This window comes from Pezoporus flaviventris, unplaced genomic scaffold (assembly GCF_033815535.1).
Source record: "Pezoporus flaviventris isolate CSIRO_AGI_PZ_B2104156 unplaced genomic scaffold, CSIRO_AGI_Pfla_v1 ptg000078l, whole genome shotgun sequence".
Lineage (NCBI taxonomy): Eukaryota > Metazoa > Chordata > Aves > Psittaciformes > Psittacidae > Pezoporus > Pezoporus flaviventris.
The window spans coordinates 14328500-14349503 of NW_026892626.1; the positions used below are offsets into that span (position 1 = coordinate 14328500).

Consider the following 21004-nt stretch of genomic DNA (forward strand, 5'->3'; position numbering starts at 1 on the left):
AGTAAAGTGCATGAAGTTGAACAGAGCAGCCAAAGAGCTGATACAGCAGGGGTGAAAGGGTAGGCTCAGGAAGAATATGCTGATGAATTGACCACTAGGTTTGCTTTGCAGTATGTCCAGTATTTTTTTCTCTAGGATGCTTGAGAGAATGGACCACACATAAATCTTCAGGTGCTGACGCAGATCTATCTTCTAAGCAGTTAGTGTCAACAGCAGCATCATACTCAGAGGATATCAGAGACCCTGGGAAAGCAGAAAGGCCAAAAGACATTGTACATTCAATCCCCAAATTACTTGGACATACAAGTTAAGTGTCTCTGTGCCACCACAGCAGAGCTACTAGGCAGCACAAGAGAAAGCATTTCATATGCTATACAATCACTACTCCTTCCCACCACCCACCTGAAGAGGACCCTAATGAATATCTGTCATATTGACACCTCCTACATTTCAACTGTAAACCTTAAAGGAACAGTCTGACAACTGCCACAGCTGCAGTGTCCAGGGAAGAGCCCCGAGCCTCTGCCTGCTTTCCCTCTCAAGCAGTTATTTCCCATCCAAACAGTTATTTCCCTCTGTTTGGAGACCTTTACCATTCACCTGGCCACATTTCAGTCGAATTCTGTTGAAACAGCCTGGGTGATGTTCCCTATTTTACACCCATATGCCTCAATTCAGGTCTACATATAAATAAAACTGCATACATTCTAACAATTGTCTGCAAACACACACTAATATATAAATATATATAATATATAATTTGCAATGTAGGATATATTATGTATAATTTATTATGTATAACATAATATTATATACATAAAATATAATGTATATTAAACACTCTGTACTGTGTAGCATATTATATATAATATATAATACATTACACATAGCATATTATATATTCTACAATTTATATTATATCACATTACATTATATATAATGTTATATTGCATCATATATAGCAAAACATGTATTATATATTATATACAAGCTATAAGATTTAATTATATATAAGTAAGTTCCCTGATGTTGTGTCTAAAAGTTCAGGCTGTCTACCGGGATAATATTAACCATATTAATTATGATCATATTAATGCCAAAAGACAATATTAACAAGACCTCATACACATCTAATCAGGCTTCTCCTTGTGCACTGAACAGATGAACCTGTGAGCAAGCCCTGACTCCTATGGAAATAACCTTAAGGTCTGCACCTCTAGCTGTGATGGATCGAAAGGGAAAGCAGTTCCACAGCTCAGGTCCCATGCAGGGCCTGCCCTGCCAACAGCTTTTCACATCCCCCTAGTCATAAAAATGGGAACATTTCATTACTACTGATGGCAACTGTGGTAGCATTGCACAGAGAGAAAGGATGCATCCACTGGAAGACAACCAAAAACACACGAGAGAATCTCTGTGGAGCTCATCCTTGCTGCAGAGCCTTCATGTTAGTGGTTTTTCAAGTTTTTCATCTCACTGGAGCCAGAAGCACAATGAACCCCCTTTCAAAAGCAATGTCTTTGTTCTGAAAGGTCACAATCTCAACTGAGCATCTTACGTTGTGTCCAACATACACAATGGTTTTCATTTTAGATGTCCTGCCAAAAATGCAAAGAACAGGCACAGCTTCTGTATTATTTAAGATACGTGGGGTTTAAATGTTGATCAGGGGAAGCAGCAGCGTTCCTGATGGAGCCGAACCCCATGCACATGTAAACACAGATGCAACAGACCACTTGGGAACCCTTCCATCTGTATTAAACACAAATGGGCTTTACAGACACCACTGCTCCTTTGTACGCACACAACTGCCTCTTGTGACACCCCAGATGTCTTAAGAGACACAAAGAAGATGCTCTTCCCACAGGGTTTCACTTATCCTGCCATCCCGACTGTCTCTTCTTATTTATTTAAATAGAACAGCCTTTCTAGCTAAATTACGCATCACTTTCCATGCTGCTGTTACCTGTCTTTCAAACCTAGGCAGGAAAGCTGTCAAAAACAATTGCATTTTGCTGACTTGCCTGGATCTATGTCTCTCTAGTCTTATCAAACAACAGCAAGTGGAAACTGAGGCAAATTTGGAAACTTAGCATAGGAAGAGACTGTATCATGATCTGACTGCGTCTGGGGGGGTGGCAGAAATGCTCTGGCTTTGGGGTGTTACTTTTCCCCACTCACATCCCTGGGTCTCCAGGAACACCCCAAGCTCCCATCCCTAGCAAACCCGGACTGCAGATGGAATTGCTCAATGCCACACGTTTGAGTGACAGAGGAACATCAAGCTTCCCTTCTACTATTTGATAAAATTCTTTAGGGGAAACACATTTTCTTTATGCAGATCTCTGCCTGCCGGCATGAGATAGGTGGTAGGTCAGTCTGCTCAAAAGGAAGGATTCTGGGATATGGAAGATAACACGTCAACATCTCACACGCTTGAATCCCCCTGACAGAGGTCACAAAAGGAAAACCTGTTTCTCTGAAGCACGCTGCCATTTCCAGCAGTGGGCTCAGCTCAGAGCATCTCCCCGTTTCCTCAACTATATTTTAGCATCATTATGACCACTGCCCAGTCCTCACTGTGACACCAAACAGGCAGATTTTCCTCTTCTCCTCACCACAGACACACACACACACACACACACACAGAGATTGGCTGAACTCTGACTTCACTTCTTTTCCATAATCTGGGTAACACATTCTGGTCTTCTGCCTCTTAGAAATGGTGTAGAGCTTTCCACTTACCAAGGAGTAGAGGAAAAATCCTACACCAGAACCAGAGTCTCCTTATCAGAAAAGTAAAGTTGTTCAATACTATTAGTGACTTTACAAAGACCAGCAGCAAAAAGCCAGACCACAGTAGAAGAAGTGGCAAAGACAAGGACAGCATGAAACTGGGCCTATTGCTTGGCTTTAATCAAAAATGTGAAAATAATTGGGTCATCAAACACAAGCTGAAATGATCATGAGCAACGGAAAGCTAGAAGTGTACCATGGAAAGAGCTGCCGTTTATGGACATGGCATTCATAGAAATCTAAGGGAAAGCACAAAGCTTCAGTAAACAAACCTTGGGAGGTGTCATTTTCCCTATATGGGTCTAAATGACATTTTGGTTTTGTTTCTGTGGCATCGCAGCAGAATTCAAAGCAGCAGCGGAATAACAGAAAATGAAGAAAGAACAAGTGAAAACTAATTTGTGCCATCAAGTGACTACAGAGAAAAACCAGACCCTGTAAAGGGACAGTCACTGTTAGCATGTCCTGAAACTTTGCTTTGTCTTTGTTGTGTGATAAATGAGATTAGAGGAGCTTAAAAATGAAGCCTCTTGTGTGTGTCTCCTCGGCCTTGGTTTTCAGTGGTGCGATGATTCTGGGGAAGCAATGGAACATTCTTCTTGCCCAGGAACTTCCTGTAGTTCCTACTTACTACTACTTCATCAGCTGGCACTGGAAGTTATAAACACAACTGTGCATCTGAATGTGTAATTGTAGCTGAAATTACGGATTTTCTTGCTCTTTTTAGCATACAAGAACCCTAACAGTGATGTCACTGCCACAGCACACTTTCCATTGATGAAAGCAGTGCACACACATAGAACACCTGCAGATTTAGTGGTTTAGTGGCCCCCTGCCATGCAACCAAGTTTTGCACGACTTTTAAAACCTCACTGTTCATTCTGCAATGCCTGTTCAGAAAATCCAGGCTTGTTTCAAGCCAGCTTTCTTGTATCACAGCAGGACTTGAGCAATTTCTTGGCATTTTCCCCTTACAGAATACACACGCTTTAGGAGCAACGTCCTCCTTAGGGAGCAGCATCCTCATCTGCAGTTAGTGCTCATCACCAGCTTTTCTACTCTATAGCATTGATGCCACCTCTTAAAGTCGGTGCTTCACGTGTCCTGGTACAGTGACTTTTTCCAGCAGGACATTTCCCCTGCCCCAGCTTTGTCCCTGCTTACTCTGCACTCTTTGTGCTGCTGCTCAGGTACTGACACTCAAGTCACTGACCCTTCCCTGTTTCAGAGCTGTTGAGGAAACACAGCGCTCATCTTTCCTCCCTCTCTGCTCATCTAATGAGCTTTGCAATGCCACACAACTGCTGGCATTTTCAGGGACAGTGTCAGAAGTACATTAATGCATTTATTACAGATTTCTGTGTTAAATGTATTATGCAAATGTTAATCAGTTTCTGCAGAACTTCAGGAAAGGTGCTGCATGAAATAAACAATACTGCGTTAGCTCTGGCACTGGAATTTAGAGAGCTGCAGGTCTTTAATATTCAATGTGAAAATTCCTTTAAAAACTTTTTTTTAAAGGGCATGTTGGTAAAACTTCCCTGCACAAATGTGAATCTGTGCACTCCTGGTCCCTGGTGTCATCAAACATTAGTAAGTCTGTACCCTGCATGTCCTTGTTTTATTCGACATCCACTCTGCGCATGACATTTATCAGGGCCACTGAGGCCATGAAACAGCTTCTCCTTGAAGCGCCTAATGACAAATCTACAACTTGATGACATGTTTATGTTTCCCCTCTCTGCTCCCATGGGATGCTTCTATGTCCTGTGAACTCTAATAACTGCAATTAATTCAGAATTAATATGTACAAATATTTGCACAGCCCCAGGTGATTCAGTGTCACACAGCCCTCAAGGGCTGGAGCACAGCAGGTTCTTCACATGGTTTCTTCAGTACTTCATTCACATGGCACAAGATACACAATGCTTCCTCCCAAATAAACAGAACCTTTAAGCACAATTTACAGGCACGTTATAGGGGAAGTTCTTCTCCCACACGTTCATTTTGGTAGTGCTTTAGCATATATCCTTCGCAGCTGGCTGGCAGCACTGAAAATAGAATGGTCTGGGTTAGAAGGGACCTGCACTTCTCTGCTTAGCTCATCTTTTTACAGGGTCTCCTCTTGTTATGCTCTCAGCTCTTCTATCTCATAATTAAATCCCTCTAGAGCACACATGGATTTGTTCCCACCCCTTGCCAGAAGCTATACCTGACTGAAGAAATGCCAAGTGGTTTGCACTAACCCATTTAAAGAAGCTTCTTTTTGGTTTTTTTTAAATAGGGCTGAACATGACCACCTGAGACTCTTAGTGAGAAGCAGTTGGGCCACAGGGGCAAATGAGGACCACAGCACTGACAGATAAAGGATAAAGGACAGGGAGTTTGAGAAAGGGAAAGCATGGAGAAGACTCTTGAACATCTGAGAGGTCAATTAAGGAACCTTGAGAGGTTGACAATGTCCCTTCTAAGTTTTATAACAGTGTAAATGATTCATTCATCATTCTCCACTGGTCACATAATGAACAGCTAGACTGCTAAATGACCTCAACTTAGCCTTGGGCTCTTAACTCCAAGCTAGTTACTGCCTAGTCCTAACTATTAAATGAGTCATTAATGCTTAAAGAGGAGAAACATTCCCTGTCTGCCACAGAGAGGAATCTGTGCTGGGGTACAGCTCCCAGATGTTTTGTTAGTCCCTCAAAACGGCACTAGCATACAAGGGAGACTAACCCAGACGTACAGGTTGCAAAGATAAGGGAGAAAAGAAACATGAGAGCACTCTGGATGTCCCAGCACCTTCTTCATCCATGGACATCTGACTGGAGAACTTAATTCAGGAGACAGCTGCCACTGACTCCCCTTGCAGAGCCTCCTGCTTTGGTGGGACCAAGCACATGTCCATGCTAGCTTAGGCAGGCCAATTAAAACAACCTGAAGCAGACAAACAGGCCAAATTTTCAGTCAGCCACTCTATTTGTATCTAACTTCACCAATTATGTCAGCTCCTCTTACTAAGAAATAAAGCAATTTCTGCTTGTAGAAAATGCTTATTTCTTATCTTCAAATCATTACAGCTCAACACAACTACCACTGAAGTGGACAAGTGGTTTATGCTTTAATTTGTGCAAAAATAATCAATTTAAGCCCTGGAAGAAACAAAGGTTTAATTAACCAGATTAATATCTTAAGATGTAAAACGGTCGATAACAATAGTGAAATTAGACATTTAGAAAGGAACTACTACACATGCATTAATGAATACCTCAAAACACATTAGTAAAGTCATGCCAGCATGAAAAAAATACCCCTAAACACTTTGTGGAGTGTGTTGTCCTTAGCCAGCTTCCTCGTGGACACTAACAGGGAATTCAGTCCCTCCTACTCCGACAGTGAAATTTAGCATCAATACCAGCTTCTGGCTGGGGAGTTTTCTGATGACTGTCCCCATACTCTGTAGGTAGCCAGCTCCTTCCAACCTCTTTGAGGTTATTTCAATTTCTATGAATAATACTGCCTTTTTCCGAGCGCTGCTGTGTTATTCCTGACCATCACAAAGGCTAAACACAACTAATTACTACTGCAGGAGCATCGCAGTTCTTCAGTTCAGAGTCTGTGCCATGCTTTCACACTGCCAAAGTACCCTAGTAGGGTTTCACTAGTCCCTGAGATCCCCTCCCGGCTTTCCGAGTCCCTGTTCAGGTTTCCTTGACTGCCAGCATCCACAGGTCATTCTTCTCAAGCAAGAAAAATAAGGACTCCTTCCATTTAGCCTCATAAATACCCATGCACACACTCAAAGGGATCAGGCTGCTAGCTCGGCTATGGGACTAGAGGTGATTTTCAAGCCCAACCACATCTCCTGCCTTTTATCTGCACAAATCCACTCGTCTGAACTCTAACTGGAGTTTCATTTTTATCACCAACCAGCTGGGAACTAATCACAAGGACTTCTAACTAGTCCTGCTCCCTTTCCAAGCATATGGAGCCAATTAAGTCAAACTGCAGCTGATTTTAATCAATCTTCCTTGAAGCAGCCAAACTTGAAGAATCTTTCCTCCTTCAGCTCAAAGAGTAGAGGAGAGCAGGAAAAGCAGGAGAGTAGTATTTGCATAAGGAACACTTCACATCCGCTTCCTTGCCTGCAAACACAGGGCTTCTAGCAGTAAGAAATGCTAATTGAACACTCCTCATGAGTCTTTCCTCCCACTTTATCTAAAAAGCACTGATTTGATCAGTCTCTTGTTCCTGCCACCGAGCTGCACTTTTCCACCAGCAGCTCTGGAAGATGGGACACATCATTTCAGATAACTAACCAAACCCAACCTTCCACTGAAGTCTCAGCAAGTCTGCCCACCCTAGGCCAGGCACTAACAGTGTTTTTTGCTTCATGGAAAGAAAGGAGAGGAGAGAAGATAAAATTGTTTGGTTAAAACCACTCTTTTTACAAATTATTTGAATCCCCCTCCTGAGCCACGGTTCAAATCCTGTGCAATGGGGAAGGCACCCTCAGCAGGGTGTCACTTCTCCACAGTTTCAACATTTCTTGTGTTTTTATAATCTGAAGTTTTTACTAGCCGTAAAGACCTGACCGGTGAGTAATATCCATGCTAAGATCTTTATACCAGTGAAGGAAAATCAATGCAGCCTGCAGCTAGGTGTCAAGAGCCAAGAGGTTTATGGAAGAAGGGGTGTGTGGATGTGGAAAGAGCCTTAAGCCATAACTCAAGCTGTCCCTACACAAGCAAAGGATACAAAGAGATGTCAGATGTCATACACACTGCTGCGGATAGCTATCAGGATCTTGGTTTATTTATCTGCTAATACTCAGCTCAAGAAGTGTGAATTACACACATAACACCAAAGTACCTTCCCACCTGCTCGCTTGCACTGTGGCCAGTCCATCAGGGTCCTGTAGTTCACATAGTGCACTAGCAGCAGCAGCAGAAACAAGCAACACATGTGTGCCAATACCCAGATACAAAAGGATGAGAGAAGAGGCAAATTTGAAACTTGACTCCTTTCCACACATCAACACAGTCAAACACTGACATTTAATCACCAAATACTGGCTGCATTTCCTTCAATTTCCTTCACCACACACAGCTTTGTGAACTCCACAGGCTTCAGTCCAGTGTAAAGCAGTCGAAGCTTTACTTCTACAACCTGCCTCTCCCTCTTCCAAATTCACTTTAATGCATCCCTTCTATGTATCTTTCAGGTAGTAGACACAATTCCAGAAAGCCAGAGGTTTTATTTTCAAATAGAAGTAAGTGCAGATATAGATTTATCAGAAATCACCCTCATCCTGCCTTACTTTTTCTTACATCTGTATTTGATGTGATGCCATGCTTTCCCCAGGTTTGTAATTCCAATCACCTTTCTGTTCAGAAGAATTTTCTTGCTTTCTGTATGTAAGCTTTGTCTTGTTTTTTCTTCCCTTGGTGATAAAGTGAGATTATTTTAACCCAACACTTCCCAGTGATTTCTTTCAGAGATGGGAACGCGTAACATGTCAAACTAGCAACATTTCAGTGACCTTATCTGAGTGTACAATAATATTTTCAGTGTATTTGCTCTGCACTGATAGAAGACGTGGGTTTCTATGCTTGTCCTTAATTTAGTGTGTTCCCACTGTAAGGAACCTTCTTCCAAAGTGTTTAGAAAAGTCATTCTAAGCTTGGCTTGTCATGATATTTGACTCTCAAGGTGAATAAAAAATGGCTGATGTTTTTGTCTCTGAGGAGCTCTGAAATCTTGACCATTCCAGCGGGTACACACTGATCAATACTTACATTTTAGTGGTGAGCTTACGTATTCCTTTATTTACACTTTCCTTTCTACCCCTCCTCTTTTGGAGAAGCTGTTTGTGGCATCCAGTCTTGCAAGACACAAGTGAAGTGAGAAGCTAAGGAAAGGGGGAGCTACCTCCTGTTAAATAAAGAATGAAAGCCACGTCCTCAGCCTTGGCAAAGCAGATGTAAGGGCATGGTTACCTTAATTCAGCTCCCTAACCCGCCTTTTAGGGGACTGGCAGATTTCCCTTTCCTAGACCTGCTAAACCAGATGACCACTTTTCTTCTCTTTTTCCACACCTACATGTTATCTCCTCCTTCCCATATAATTTTCTCTCTGCTCTATCTGCAGATACTCCGTCCACAAAGCCCTGACCTGCACAGTACCGCATTTAACCAGTGAGCACCGTTAATGAGACAGGTCATGGGGATCCTGTGAGAAGCCTTCCAAGCCTCTTTGGTGACCAGTACAACTGTTACTGTACTGTAGCTTTAATACAGAACGAAGGTCCCACCTTGCTCCTATCACCACATTACTGTTCTATACTGTGAAAGCTCACCTATCCAGACAGTAGCTGATGATGGCCTCCTCTACCAGAAGGCAGACAATTTGCAAGACTACTCTGAAGACTTCAGACCTTTCCTCTTTGAATGTGCAATTTGAAAAGCTTGGGTGTTTTGGCGTCTCAGAAGCAGCACGAACAAAGCATTGCATCTCGAGACAGCACAAATAAAATAGAGAATTCCTCTGCTCAGGCCTTCTTGGAAAGCCAGCAGCCATGGTAAGACAACACAGGCAAATTAAACGTGACCTTAGTGAATCGTAATGTGCTCTGAAGCCAAGGCTGCTGTTATGTTTATTGGAGACATAAGCATCCAAACACCAGCCCAAATCTTTCCTGCTCATCCGATGACTGAAACCCAATTAAAGGAGCCGGGTGACAGGTTTCACACTAAGCGTGGCTCAGCAGAGATGCTCAGCAGCTCTTAGCTCTCTGCTTTATCAAAGCTGTCACTTCCCCTGGCTCGAGGAATTGGTAATAAAAAAAAAAAGGGAAAAAAGATTTGATTCGCCTCTAATAGGTGTCAAGATAAAATCAATGCTCTGTCTGCAATGTGGGGAGTTTCAAACCTGCAGGTTTTCCACCATGAAGCAATTTACACAAAAATGGGGGAAAGAAATAAAGGGAGAAAGAAAGAAAAATTAAGAGACTGAAATGCTACAATGCCAAATTGTTCAGCATATCAGAGAGAACAGAAGGGAGAGATAACACTGCTCATAGCAGGATGGGCTTTGATTAAACAAAAATGCTCAGGTTTTTATTTGCTCTAGTACCTTTCAAACAAGAAACACTATAAAAGCTTGAAACAACTCTCATGTCCCTGCTCTGCATAGGGGAGCTGTTCCCTGAATGTGAGCAAGCTGAACAGACAGTCCACTCTCAACTTGCCCCCTTCAAGGACAGTGAGATTTCACAGATCTATGCAGAGTGAAAAGCTGAAGACCTTCAGCCATATAAGACAGCACTACCTCTGGAACAGCTAAAACACCCATAGTGGCACAGCAAAGGAAACACACCCTTTTGTCCTTCTGACTCCACACCTTCTGCTCTTCGTGTCTGTGGTCTGGAGATGTGCCACATTATCCTCTCAACAGGGCTGATGCTTCCTGGCTTGGAAAACTGCTAAATAATGAGGCCACAGACTGATGGTCACTGTCTTTATCACCGATAGCAGCATTGGAGTCTTCAGTATGAATGGAGCTTGAATTTCCATATCAGCTCCATGCTTTTAAGCCCAGTCTACACTCCTGCTTTGGCACAAATGAATTTGCACACAGACAACTTACAGTAGTGGAGTTACTTAAAATGGAAGTTTTTAAGGCCCTAAGAACAGAAAGAAAAGGTTCTAGGCAGGGGCATTAAAAAAGATAACTGCACTTAATGTGACTGACATCAAAATACTCCAAAACCATGGTCAGAGATAGAGGTGTGTTGGTGCAGTTTGCATAGGCTTCTGGTGCCTTGCCCAGAGTGAGGGAAGTGCAGTCGTGTGCTACGAGCATTCTGGTGTATTTGTTAGAACAGCTACAGTGAATGGACCATGTCAGGCTCTCCAGCTGCTCTGGACCTCCACATTTCCTACCTGCACAGTTAGCTTCTCCAGTTTCATTTCCAGAGATCTGTTCTGCTCTTCCAGCTTGCTGCGTTCAGCTTCCAGCTCCTCAATTTTCTGCCTGGAGAAGAAGGGAAAGTTAATGACACTGTGTCCCTGCACAATCCCACCATAAATCATCAAGCAAAGCATGAAATCACAAGCAATATCAGATTATTATCTAGTACCACAATGCTACACGACCGAGGCAGTTAAAACATATGACTAAAAGATACAAGTCTGCATGATGAAAATATAATTTGTAAAAGTATATTAAAAATATACAACTTGAATATAAAGCAAATCCAACTTGGATAATTCCTGAACCACAGACTGAGTCTAGACCATCACGTTTAATAACTACCAACAGCTAAAATCTCCATGAGTGCATCAATTCTCTTTTTGATCTGATTTATACTCTTGGCCTTCACAACACTCCCTGGCAGTAAGTTCCACAATTAAATTATGTGCTGTATGAAAATTTAGTTCATTTTGGTTTATACTTCACATGTGATTATTTCACTGAGTGCCTCTTAGTTCTGCTACGAAAGGTACCGAGCTCCCCTCTCCATACCATTTTACAGGCCCCCTCTGTTATTTCCTGAAGAATCTCAATTTAGTCTTTCCTCACATCAAGGATTTTCTGTATTTTTCCTCATCTTTATTGCCCTTCCTTGTTCCTCTTCAGGTTTTACCCAGACTTTTTGCTATGAGAAAAGTAGAGCTCCAAACAGCACTCAGATGCATTCAGTGGTATAATGAAGCTTTCTGTTTTGTCCTTGTCTCCTTTTCTAATAATGCCTGGGTATTCTATTTGTCTTTTTAACTACAGAGCACTTACCTGGTATTTTTAGAAAACTGTTCACAATAAAGTAAGATCTCCTTCTTGAGTAATAACAGCTCATTTGGAGCCCAGTACTGAGAGAGGAAAAGTAAAGATATTTTCTCCTATTTGCATGGGTTTTGCAATTATTGACGTACAACTTCATTTCCCATCTCGAGTCGAATCATAAAGTTCTTCTGAAGCCCTGAGCAGTTTGATAAGCTGAATAATTCCATATTATCTCAAATTCTGTCAGCTCACTACTCACAAATTCCAATTTGTGTTGGACAAGTTCCCAATAAAAACCATCCTAGCAACAGTGGGACCCCCTCCGTATCGGGGCAACAACATCTATTCTTTGATTTTCTATCTTTTAAGTTCATACCACATAAGCAAATTAACGGAAGAAAAATGCATGAAGCTTCATAGAATAAAAAGACATCATATCATCTCCAGCTCAGGAAATCCTGGAGACAAGGCACTAGAAGCTAGGAGAGCCTTCTGGCAAAGCAGTTTGGCTTCATTCACATGCTCATCCCCCACCAGCCATCCCTGCAGAGAGTACACCGGACAACCAGCCCTCAGTGGTTGCTATACTCCTATTAATCCAACAAAGAACCTTCATTCATATTCCATAAAGTTCCTTTCTGATCTTTGGCTCAATGCTTTTTGAAAGGTCAAATATATCCTATCAACCATACCAGCCTTAGCCAAAGGATTGTTGATTCCTTCAGAGAACTCTATCAAACTTGTTTGGTGGGAGATATTATTATAGAACATTCAGTGTAACATTTCTCTTTGTGTTTAAGTACAGGGTACTTAATGCTGCTCCGAGAACCTCACCTTTCACATGTTAACTGTGCAACTGATGGAGATTAACACTGATCTTTGCACTGAACTTTCTTAGATTAAGAATTTATCATCTTGTTTGATAATACTGACTTGTAAATGATCTAAATTAAGCTGAAAATCCCAGCACCCATCTGCCAGTATCCCAGCATTCCGCAACAGGTCCAACAAAGAGGTCGTCTCTCCTCTTCAATGGGCAAGAGTTCTAAACTTTTCCATAGGAGCTGGTTGATCCACAACACGTTCAGCACGGAAATGTCTCCTTTAGAAACAGGCAGCTTCAATTGCTTAAATGATTCGTAAGCCCGACCCCTACTGGTAATTTTCATATATTAGAAAGTATCAGCTTTTTTTTACTCTTGGAAGCTTCTAAAATGCCAAGGAGCAGCTTTTGTCATTGTCCAAGACATTAAAAAAGACCATCAATTATTTCCAGAAGAGACACACAAAACTAGTGGAGATGGAGGATGCTGGAGAAGCCAGAGACTGAAAAGGTCGGAAGAAATGGAAATTCAGAACGGAATGAATGTTTTTAACAGCATGTTTCTAAATGCATTGCAGAACAGGACACAAGAAGAACAACATTTTTCTCTGAGAAACAATAGTGCAGCAGCTACCGAAAGGTCAGAGCCAGACACAGGACTCTCATCAGGACTTTCTTCATACTTGACATGCTGAATTTTAATGTAGAACAAATTCCTCCCCATCCAACCTCCCAGGTAAGCTGTGACGTTGCCGCTATTTGCCTGCAGAACTCCTCTCCATGTGGAGGTTTAAGCTCAAACCTCTTAAGATACCTTTCGAAAGTCATTCATAACAGCCTCCAGAAGACACTTCACAAAGATGTGAGTGAGCTGTAGCAAGGGTGGGTTTAAGTCATTATACTGTTGTGCTGTTTTGCCTCCTATTTTAAGATGTAATAACTGGTATCCTCCTTTCCAGAGGTTTTGTGCCAGGGAAAGGCAGCCCACTGAGGCACAGCGAGTGCCTTTCCACACTGCCTTGGCTCTGCTCACCTTCAGAGACACAACTTGCTGCTTGCTTCATGCTGAGGACCAGGACCAGTGCTGTAGCCTCTTAGCGCCAGAGAGGTTCTTGGGACTGACTAGTGCCTTCACTACTTCTCCCTCTTCTATTTTTAAAACTCTTAAGTGTCCTGGATCTCCAGTGGGAAAGCATTAAGAACCATTAGCAAACAGTTTGTGCTATTCCAGCTTTGCTTTCCAGCCCTGGGGAGCTCTTCCCAATGGCAAAGAGAGGGAAGCAAGGGAAATCCTATCTATATATAAACACAGCAAAGCATTTGCAGCTGGTGGTTAAGATACAGTAGTCAAATATTGAAAAATATTTACTTGCTTGGCACTTGAATCTCTTCATTTACATAAATTCAGGTACAAAGCCAACTGTGCGCTGCTTTGGATGCAACAGCATCCACAAAGGCAGCTGCAGTCTGCACACACCTCATGCTCTCTCTGTCCAGGGACATCCACACAAGGTGTGTGATGCTATTTTATCACCAATTTGCATGCCTCAACTTGTGACACTTGGGAGTTGCTTTCAGGTAGGGAGAACAATCCCAGATAAATGCATGTGAGAACCACAAAGAGCTACAGGAACTACACAAACCACAAACTACAGAAACATCTGGTTACAGATATAAGGAAGAAATTCTTTACTATGAGGGTGCTGAGGCGCTGGCACAGGGTGCCCAGAGAAGCTGTGGCTGCCCCATCCCTGGCAGTGTTCAAGGCCAGGTTGGATGGGGCTTGGAGCAAGCTGCTCTAGCGGAAGGTGTCCCTGCCTGTGGCAGGGGTTGGAATAGGATGAGCTTTCAGGTCCCTTCCAACCCAACACAATCACTGATTCTATGATCTAACAGCTTAACATCTGGCCCAGAATGGATGCTGGTGCCCATTTTAAAAGCAGCCTTGCAGCACAAGGCAGGAAGAAACTTTCTGAAATACTGACACCATTCTTAAGGTTTATGATACAGGGAAATATAATTTGGATTAATTCCTGGAAAATTTACCACCTTCTCCATACAGGTGCTGGAAAACATGAAAATATTTAAACTCCAGCAAAGATCTCTGCATTTCTGGAAGACTCTTCCTACATCAGATACAGAAGCTTAATCCAGAGTTGAAGGCTCCACAGGCACAACACAAATTCAAGCCACCCTCATGGCCTTGCGGGAGACCTAATCTAGTGCAAGAACACAGATTCACTGCTGTTTGCCCAAACTTGTGGATCTTCCTGCTTTAAAAACTGAGCTTTATATTGCCTCCACTGGATGTGTCACTGTCCCACATCAGAAGAAGGAACAAAAGAAAAGAACCCTACAGCCTCAGGTCTCCTGAAATGACACTTGTGAGAATCAGGAGACATCACACTGTGTGTGTTTAGTCTATCTAAAAAGCATTTAGATGGTGAGCAAGGGCTGCCAGACAGAAAAGCTGCTCCTACTTTAGAAAGGAAGAAGGGTTTCAACGGCATCTAGGCACTATCCCAAAATCTCTCTCAGTCCAGAGCTATTCAGTGCAGTTAACCAATGACAATTCCCTGCCATGACTTCCTTTTATTATCTTTTATTGGTTTTTAATGTTCTCAGATGTGTGCTCTGTGGTCTCCTGTAGAGCAGTGTGGATATCGCCCATGAGGACATGCCTCACAGAGGCCCCATCTGCAAAGAGGACACGGCCATGTGGAGAAAGCTATTGGTGAACAGGAAACTAGTGAATGGAGCAGAAAATGTATGTGCTGGGAAGACGCTATTAAGGGATCCAGATGGCATTGAGATGGTGTTAGGAGCAGAGCAGACAGAATTCCAGCAAGTGTGACTAATGGGCATTGGCAAGGACATGAATTTCTTCTGAATTACTGTAACCCTCCCCAGTCACTAAATCCCCAGAAAACATTTAGGATTTACTGGGGTTGTAGTTTGACAGCAGAAAGAAGAAGTTCAGATTTGTTCCAGCTGAAAAGGTCCTTCAGCTCGTGCCACTTAAGTCTTGAATGAAGCTCTTTTTAAATACATTCCTTTTATTTATAGGTTCTGAAATAGGAGTTACTGCACAGTTATCACCTTCCCCCTAAAAGGTGCTAATGCCTAAATGCTCTCTGCTTTGCTATACCCCACAGTGCATGAACTCAACAGTTCAACCACTTTTTCTCTTCGTAAGATCTGCAGAATATAAACAAATCTGATTTCAGAGGGAGCAGCAAGAAGTGTGAGAAATGACAGCATTAGCACCAGCTTTTATTGTCTCTTCAGAAACGATGATGCTGGGGAGAGAGTTTCACATTTAAAGCTATAAAAGGGCTGACGAAAGAGCACTTTGTTCTCAAGAGAAGGAGGAAAAACTGATAAAGTCTTTCAAGTCTCTTGCTGAAAATTTACTTTCCATACTAAAGAAAAATGAGACAAAAGATGTGTTTTTAAAAGCTCTCATTCACTCACAGGAGGTGAATACAGATTCAAAGGATTAATATGGATTTTTTTCCACCTTTATGTCTCTCCTGCTTTTGTTTTCAGAAGTAAGCTTCTAACCCAATGGGTGTATGCGGAAATGCCTGGAGGCTCCCAGACCATTCCTGCTCTGCTGAATCCCCTCACTGACTTCTGCTGGTTTTCCTCTCTTTTTCACATTCCTTCATGACATCAGCTAACTGGAGAGGCTGGGCTCAGTCCAGAACAGCAGAAACATCATACTGTAAGTTAATGGGATTTTGAAGACCACAATAAGCTACAGAAATGGAAATAACTCCCTCATAAACTGTGGCGTTTCTTTTCCCACTTTCCAATTTGAAAGTTGCATTCTTCCCTGCCTTCTGACAGAATTAATTGCTGGCAGTGGTCTCTAGAAGGAAGAAGTAATAGCAGAGCTTGTGCTGCCCATTCCTCCTTAGCAGCTATGTAAAATTGAGTAAACCAGTCCCATTGAGGCCCACAAAGACACAGCAGGACAAGCACAGCAGACCTAATCCCTTCCCATACTAACCTTTATTCTCCTCCAAACCCCTTCTGTTCTTTCACCACAGCTTTCCAATTCACCTCTGCTATACAGACAGGACACATCCAGCTGAGCCCTAAGGAGTCTTCTGGTGTGGACCACAGCACATTATTCCTGAAGCCCAAAAGCCTTGGGGAAGATAGTGATTTATCTTGTGCTCCTTTGAGAAAGAGCCTCTTCTGTAAAGAAAGAACTTGGCCCTGTTTTTTTGTCCAACACACAGAAAATGCCAGAAAACACACAATAAGACCCAACCATACCCTCTGACTGCTTATGTCCAGAAGCATAAGGAAAAAAGTCTTTACACAGTTGATTCTGCAAAGCTGAATTGAATTCCTGAGAGTCTAAAATGACACCTGAAGCAGTAATAGTAGCAAACAGTAAAGCAAAAGGAGCAGGGACTGGTTTACCATTTCTCCAGCAGAAAGAACACTTTGCACCAAGTCATTTACTGTTAGAGCTCAGCAATGAAAAGGGTGCTTAAAACCAAAGAAATCCATGCTTTTGGAACAGCTTTGTAGCTAAATGACTAGCACCAGGGCCTGGACAAATAGTTAAATCAGCCGTAACAAAAGAAAGTGGTTCAGTAAAAAGTGACAGAAAAAAACAGCCTGGAATTAGATCCTGGGACTGTGGCCCCTGTGCATCCACATTCAGCACCGTCCTCAAGAGCATGGTACTGAAATGAGGGAGAGAAGAAAAGACAAAATATCACCACGAAACAACTGCAGCAGCTTAGCCTCTTTGCTGAAAGAGCTTTCAGTGAGCAGCTCATCACTGGAATGTAGCTCTGCACCATCAATGGCTTTTTGTGTGAAAGGTTTGACACGATTTCATGAAAGGAGGAGATTAGTAATCAAAGAAATTCTTTGAAAACGAAGAGAGAAAAACATTATCTAAGGGAGTTCAGGGCTACCTTTGAGCAGAACCAAACACCACAATCCCATAACAAGGAGCTCTGCTTCCCCGGGCCCAGGAAACACATTTGCATTCAGGGCAAAGCCAGACATCTCTATCCCCACTGTCAAGAGACTTCCACAATGCAGAGCGGTCCTGGACTATGTGGCAATCCAGCTGTTTCCCCCTCCACACGCTGTCCCTGGAGCTGCTCAGTTAATAGATGGCAAGTGCTGTTCAGTGGAGATAAACACCAAATAATGAGTCTTGGAGGTGAAAATAAAAGGGACTAAACACCTCCTACATGAAAGGGTGCTGCAGCTCAGACCAACCCAGGGAGGGAGGGAGAGACTGACGAGGTACAGGAGAAACACTCTGAAAACCTTCAGCTCCCAGAAGACAGCAAACAGGATGCTTGCTTTACTGATACGGAGACACAGCATTAATCAGAAGTGACGGGTTTAATGTTGCTGAGGAGGTGCTGAATGCTTCTGCAGCAGTATAAACATCAGGTTTCAGAGGGTCTAATGCGCCTTAGCAAATGAAAGACCTGAATGAGCTCAGGTCAAACAAACATGCCCAGAAGCAGATGGAGACAGGTTTATCTCCCTGAAAAAGGGAAGCCATAGAATACTATCCTTTACCAGAAATCAAACAGAGGATGGAATAAAAAAGGGAGATGTATGCCTTGGGTCTCCAGAACTATTCTACCACCTTGAAGAAAACTACAGGAGTCCTGAAGATGAGGTGTACAACCCTAAAAGGTATTGGAATAGCTTAGCTGAACATGTGTTATTACCAAACACCTCCCCTCTGCTATGGAACTGGGCTTTCCAAGCCATAAAAGAAGCTCCAGAGGCAAAGCACAGGAGCAAAGTCATAACGTACAGGCCAGTAATTTCTGCCTTCTGTAAGATTCTGCTTGCTGCAAACTCCTGCTTTCAGTCCTATGAGGCAGTAAAGCTTTATAGTGATGGAACTGAAAATACAACAGAATTAAGAAGTGAAACTCCAGCCGAAGTCTTACATCAACTCAGAATAAAAACCTCAGCCTGTCAAGATCTGATTTGCTCAACTTAAATAAAAGGAACTTTATTAAACATTCAGAATCAGATGAACTTTTCTGTGCTCAGTATTTATTGTGTCACCTGCTTTGGAATGGAAGCTGCAAATGCTTTAATAAATACATGGGAAGGTTGTCTAGCTTCACTGTAGCTTTTGTAAATGCTCATGTATCCTCTGCTGAAATGCTGTTTTGTAACTTCTCTTTCACTGAATCACAACAGGTATCCCTCTGCCAGCTACAGCAATGCACAAGGGGAAACATCCCTCTTTTATCTCCAGTGCTACACGCACATCAGTATTACAAAAGCTGGATTCTAAGTCTCTTCACACACATGCCAACAGATCCTGTATTTACAGTCAAGATTTGGTCAAAATAAGAAACAAACAGCAATGCTGTTTCCACACAAAAGAAAGTCAACAGTGGGAATAGGGATGCAGGAGCCAGCCTTATGAATTAACTGAGAGCAAGAGACCCCAAACACTGAAAGAAAGGAGCCTGCAGCCTCCCAGAAGATAGAAAAGCTTATAAAGTATCTAAATGCAGGAGAGATCAGGGGCTGAGGCTTTCTGTTAATGCTTCATGGATTTCTCATGTCCATAAAAACTGCCGGGAAAGTAAAAAGTGTGCTTGGGGAAAACATATCTTACTTGAGAGATGCAAGGACAGTATGTTCTGACTGTGACATGTAGCACCTAGTGCTCTACCATGACATGGCAATAACCAAAGCAAGCAGTGAAAACATGCCTGGGGGTATTTCCTTTCTCATTAGCTCCACTGAAAACCACAGAATCTTCTGAGTCTTCCCTGTGCTTTGCCTACCTTAATGTGTCAATCTCCTCCTTGGTAACGATGGTACTTTGCTCTGCTGTGCACTCTTGAGACTTCAGGATTTTCATCTCCACCTCCAGCTGCAGAAGAGAAAAGGCATTAGTTCCTCCAGGAGTAATAAGGGGCACACACAAACAGCAAGGGGAGGGGGAGATGTTCCACACAGATCAGGCCTTTCCCAGGATACAGATGTGAAGCACAGTCCTCCATGTGTTGAATGTCAAGACCTCACTTAACCTTGCTTCCTTGCCCTTTTGCCTTTCCCAACATCTTCTCCAATGTAGATTAGGTACAGAAGCAAAGCTCCTGCTTCTCTTCCAGGTATTTCCCTCACCTGTACCCCATGGATAATGGGATGCAGAGCATTATCTGTAAGGTATTAGGAGCTTGCTGCTACCTGAGATTCAGTATTGACAGTTCAACCTCATTTAGTTTCAGTTCCTCTCCAGAAAAATGAACCACAGGATTACGCTGTCTTGTCCAAGACAAGTTTGAGACATGTACACTGAATCCAAAAGGCTGGGGAATATTTCCAGCACTTTCCAATATACACTTTTAGCTCCAGTTGCTCAGGCAGCTCTTGTGGAACAAACAAACAATTAAGAATACTTTCTGCCTCTGGCCTTGTTTGGGAAGGAACTCATAAGAAAGTACTTCAAAACTGTGCAGACACGAAAACTTCTTACCCAGACTCTACCATTCCCAGGCTCCCTGACTTATGGGAATCTCTATCCTGAATCCAGCTATCAAGACAACGCATGGATTGATAAACTACATATGTTATTTGTTTCTAAGCCCCTCAGAAAATGATTTATTATGAAGTGTAAGCAGAGATGAACCACCCAGAGGATACCCAAACTTCTGTTCCAGCACCTTCTCCCAGCTTAGACCTCCCTCTCACTCATCCTTGAGATTCTGGATTTCCTTTTGTCATCTGTCTTCTAGCACCTGGCAACTAATTCCCCTAATAAATCCATTGACAGAAACAATATTTTTCACTCAGGAGGAAAGCAATAGGCAATCACAGATGCAAAACTTGTGACCACAGAGAGCTCAGTGCTCAGCATCAGGGAAATAATCCATTAATGCACCATTCCCTTCCACAGCACGGATTAGAGCTGGAGAGCAAAATCACATTGCAATAGGAAATTTCTTGCAGAGACAGAAAGCTGGCAGAAACTGCCCAGTTTTCCATGGAAAAGGAGCATACTGACATGTGCAGTCATACTGCTCAGCCAGAACTGAGGTTTTGACATACTGCCTCTTTGCCCTTCCATGCTTACCAGAACAGCCAGGCAGAGCATGGCAGCACTGTTAGCAGGAAAGGGCAGGAAAGGAATGGTTGGATTAATCTCCCTCCCCTTTATGATCCTTCAGGGACAGAGCAGGGGAGGACAGAAAAGAGGTTTTAGCCAAATTTCCCCCTGGTACCCCAAAGCCCTGCATTCTCTGTCAAAAGGCACCTAGGAAGCGAAAATAAGCAAAGTCCCCACCTGCACCATCAGGCTGTACAAATGTTAATGTATATTAGCTGCCTGATAAGATTATCACAGCCAGAAATGCTTCCCTCAATTTTCTGATTACCGAGCTTATCTCTCCCAGCTCAGCCCATCACAGATGGCTGGGGATAAAGTAAGCAGGCTAGATAATTCCAGGAATGTAAACAAAAGGTACCGGGACCAGGAGCAGGCTTCAATTCCTACCTACTTCTAGCAGGAAAACACTCATTCTATCTCCTATTTCCTGTGCCCGCTGAAGTCTGGATGTGTTTGCTATTAAAGAGTTT

General features: G+C 42.7%; 1 protein-coding gene across 4 annotated transcripts in view; it reads right to left on the minus strand.

The window, feature by feature from the left end:
- MAD1L1 (mitotic arrest deficient 1 like 1) overlaps positions 1–21004 on the minus strand; it is a 369229-nt gene that overhangs the window by 148619 nt on the left and 199606 nt on the right. For all 4 annotated transcript variants that reach the window (XR_009746997.1, XM_061474043.1, XM_061474039.1 and 1 more), the window contains 2 exons: positions 19210–19298; positions 10737–10827 (listed from right to left, as the gene is read on the minus strand). Coding sequence is in view for 3 of the 4 variants with exons in the window: in XM_061474043.1 (XP_061330027.1) it covers positions 10737–10827; positions 19210–19298 (180 nt within the window). In the remaining variant the exon portion in view is untranslated. The remainder of the gene's footprint in view (positions 1–10736; positions 10828–19209; positions 19299–21004) is intronic.